Genomic DNA, 3,622 nt, shown 5'->3' with positions numbered 1-3,622 from the left:
GCTCACATTTATAATGCACGCCCCCTCCCCACACCGCCAAGGGGAAATGCACAAGGCGAGCGGAGAGCACGCGCACGCACACGTGTTGCACAGCTGCTAATAGCCGCACGCACCTGCAGGCGGGAGAGCAGGGAGCCCCGCAGCCCAGCCGGGGGGTCCAGGGCTCCCTGAAAAGCCGCATCCCCGGCGAGCCTGTGTCATGGGCTGCGTGTGTTTGGCGTGTCCTGCAGATGAGACATGTGAAACTCTCATGTCAAGACTGATTTCAAAGATGGAGACTGTCCCAGGCCTTCCTGTTGGCCTCGATAGCTGCCCGTGGCCTCTCCATCAATAGCTGCCCGTGGCCTCTCCATCAATAGCTGCCCGACATCCCCAGGCTCTGGAACAGGGAAGCCGGGGTCACAGCCTGGCCCTTCCTCACCCCTGGCCCTCAGCACGGCGAGGCCAGCTGGGGTCCGGCCAGGCACCTCCCTGGAGGGGCAGAGGCCGGGGGCCCGGTGCACACGGCCCCGCCGCATTCCTGCCCTCACCCGGGCCCAGCCAAGAGGAAGTCCCGACACCCAGGCACGGTTGGGGGCACGGGTTTCCCAGGGCCCACCAGCCTGAGCAGGAAGTTGGCCGGCTCGGCCCATTAGTTGAGCAAACAGCGCGTTCTCAGGAGGACAGGGCGGGGGAGGCCCGGCCCCGGGGAGGGGCGAGGATGGGGTATATGAAGCCCCAGGGCCAGACTCCGGGCAGCGTGTCAGGTCCAGGAGCATCCTCGGAGCCCAGCCGCCATGAAGCTCGCCGCTGCCTTCCTGGTGCTCAGCGTGGCCCTGCTCAGCCAGCCCAGTGAGTGCCCCCGGCCTGGGCCCACCCCCCTGAGCGGCTCTGCCTGGCCCAGCCCCCCTCCAGCAGGTCCGGGCCCTGCTGCCTCTGCACCCACCCGGGCACCAGGCTCTGCGGCCCGTCCTGTGGGCCCCTCCCGCCCCGGTTCTCCTCTTCGCCCACCAACCGCAGGCTCTCCCAGCCGCAGGCGGTGTGAGTGCTGGCCTGGTCTGGAAACATCCTGGCTCTGTCACCCTCCCACGCCAGCCCAGGGGTCCTGTCCTCTGGGAACGTGCCCAGGGGTCCCCTCCTCTGGGAACCTGCCCTGGGGTCCCCTCCTCTGGGAACCTGCCCAGGCCCCCACAGAGCTCACCTCCCGCCCTCCCCCGCAGCCAGCTCCCTGCAGCCACAGCTCTGCGGTCGGTCAAGTGGGTGGCCGGGTGCTGGCAGGTTTCAAAGGCCCTGTCACCTCCCGGAGGCGATGGGCCCTCAGCAGCTCTCCTGGGGATGGCCAGGTGGGTGACGCTCCTCCGTCTGCAGTTGCAGCCTTCTTCATGAACATGGCGGCCAAGCCCACGGTCCCGAGCACGGCTGCCCTTGCGCCTGCGGCTGCCCTTGCGCCTGTGGCTGCCCTTGCGCCTGCAGCTGCCCTTGCGCCTGCGGCTGCCCTTGCACCTGCCCTTGCACCTGTGGCTGCCCTTGCGCCTGCGGCTGCCCTTGCACCTGTGGCTGCCCTGGAGGCTGGGGTCGAGAGCGTGGCCGGGGCTGCGGCCCCCTCCTTCTTCAAGGGCTTCAACCCCCTGAGGTTCATCCTGACCAGCATGGGCATCAACGTGGAGCGCCTGGTGGAGGGCTCCAGGAAGTGTGTGACCGAGGTGGGCCCGGACGCCATGGGGGCCATGGGGGCCGTGAAGGCGCTACTGGTGAGTGAGGCGCCTCCCTTGGTGGGCCGCCCTCCCTCGGTGAGCACCCCGTCCGCCCTCTAATCCCTGACAGGGCCACCTCGTTGTCCGCCCCCGTGGGCACTGGGAGGACCGGCCATATCTGAGCGAGGTGGGGCTGCGAGGCCCGGGGAAGGGGCAGGCACGCACAAGGGTCGCCACCTGTGCCTGTCCCCGCAGAGCAGGGGCGTGGTCACCCGCGCAGGGAAACACTCAACCGTGGCTTCTTTCCAGAGAGCCCTGACCTTCTTCGGCTGAGCGGCAGCTGGCGCATCCCTGCCCGCCCGGCGACCAGACGCTGCCGCCTTCAGGCCGGCACCTGCACCAGCCCCACCCGCTCCCTCCCCCTCAATAAACAGTTAAGAGCAGCTCTGGGCTGATGTCTTCTCGCCTCAATGCCCGTCCCTCCCCTGCTGTGAGCCTGTGCTGAAGGGAGAGGGGCTGGGCTGGGAGGGGCACGGAGGGCCATGTGCCCCGACGGAGGGAGAGACTACTGACATTTGGCAGGGGGGGGGGTGGCGGGGCACACAGCCAGCAATGAAAGGTGACAGGACTGGGCAAGTGGCAATTTAGACTGCGTTTGAAAACTAGGCTGGGAATTTTTCCTCGTTCTGGTCTGTAAATGTCCATGAGGCACGGGAATTATCTAACCCTCGACGATGAGCAAGAACTCTCCAAACAGCCCTGGCAGGTTTGGCTCAGTGGTTAGAGTGCGGGCCCATGGACCGAAGGGTCTCGGGTTTGATTCCCGGTCAAGAGCACAAGAACACGTACCTCCGTTTCAGGTCCGATCCCTGGCTCAGGTTGTGGCCTGTGCTGGAGGCAACCAACCAATGTGTCTGTCTCACATGGATCTTTCTCTCGCCCACCCGCCTCCCTCTAAAAATCAATGGAAAAACATCCTCGCGTGACGATTAAAAACAAAAAACCTCTCCAGACAACACCATTTCTTGCTAATATTTGGAAGTTTTGTTTTCCTCCCTTAATCTCAATTTCTCTCCTGGGAGGGGCAGGATTGAGGGCCATGAAAGTCTACAGACTTTTTGCTTTCCCTGTGGTTTCAGTGAAGTAACCTCATGGCCGAGGTTCCTTCTGTCTCCTGGAGGACTGTCCTCGAGGTGGGGAGGCCCCCTGGTGGGGAGGGCCCCTGGTGGGGAGGACCCCCTGGTGGGGAGGGAGGCCCCCTGGTGGGGAGGGAGGACCCCTGGTGGGGAGGGAGGACCCCTGGTGGGAGGACCCCCTGGTGGGGAGGGAGGACCCCTGGTGGGGAGGGAGGACCCCTGGTGGGGAGGACCCCCTGGTGGGGAGGGAGGACCCCCTGGTGGGGAGGGAGGCCCCCTGGTGGGGAGGGCCCGGGGCAGAGCTCCTGTCCTCCGGGAGAGCTGCCAGGGAGGCCTGCTGCTCACCAGGCACAGCCTCTGGCACACCCCACTTCCAGTTTCCTGGGAAGGGCTCTCTGGGTCTTGCCTACCAACACACAGTGGATGAACCAAGGTCATTTTTACCTTTTATGTTAGAGCCTGGGTCTGACTTCTTCTGGTCCTCTCCTGTCTTGACAAGGAAAGTCGGGGATTTAATTTTCAGCCACTTTGACACATTCATAGTCAAACCACAACAGGAGGCCACTTGCATCCAGATCACATCCACATCGTGGTCAGAGGGCGCCGGAGTGTCCCAGGGTCCTGAGCGAGTAAAGCTCTGCTCCGGACACCGAAGCGGTGAGAGAGGACTCCCTGCGCAGCGCGGGTGCAGAAGGCGGTGGGGACGGGACCTCGCTGGCCAGTCGCTCCCGGCATCACACACCCAGGCTCTCGGCGGCTGGTCCGGTAACAGTCCCTGTTATGCTACAGGAATCGCTGGGTCTGCCGTGGGCT

At 64.9% G+C, this 3,622-nt stretch overlaps 1 protein-coding gene across 1 annotated transcript; it reads left to right on the top strand.

Annotated features, from left to right (window-relative positions):
- Positions 1-734: 734 nt before the first annotated feature.
- SCGB3A1 (secretoglobin family 3A member 1) lies at positions 735-2,107 on the top strand. The gene is made up of 3 exons (XM_036315578.1): positions 735-831; positions 1,348-1,730; positions 1,983-2,107. The coding sequence occupies exons 1-3, from the start codon at positions 777-779 to the stop codon at positions 2,004-2,006; spliced, it is 462 nt and encodes a 153-aa protein (XP_036171471.1). The 5' UTR covers positions 735-776; the 3' UTR covers positions 2,007-2,107.
- The last annotated feature ends 1,515 nt before the right edge of the window (positions 2,108-3,622 follow it).

This window comes from Myotis myotis, unplaced genomic scaffold (assembly GCF_014108235.1).
Source record: "Myotis myotis isolate mMyoMyo1 unplaced genomic scaffold, mMyoMyo1.p scaffold_m19_p_6, whole genome shotgun sequence".
Classification (NCBI taxonomy): domain Eukaryota; kingdom Metazoa; phylum Chordata; class Mammalia; order Chiroptera; family Vespertilionidae; genus Myotis; species Myotis myotis.
Note: the sequence above shows the minus strand (reverse complement) of the source record. Positions and strands in the feature narration are given on the sequence as shown.

Coding starts and splice junctions, on each gene's coding strand:
- SCGB3A1 (XM_036315578.1), top strand. CDS start 777: ATGAAGCTCGCCGCTGCCTTCCTGGTGCTCAGCGTGGCCCTGCTCAGC. Junction 832..1,347: donor GGCCCTGCTCAGCCAGCCCA/GTGAGTGCCCCC, acceptor CTCCGTCTGCAG/TTGCAGCCTTCTTCATGAAC. Junction 1,731..1,982: donor GGGCCGTGAAGGCGCTACTG/GTGAGTGAGGCG, acceptor GCTTCTTTCCAG/AGAGCCCTGACCTTCTTCGG.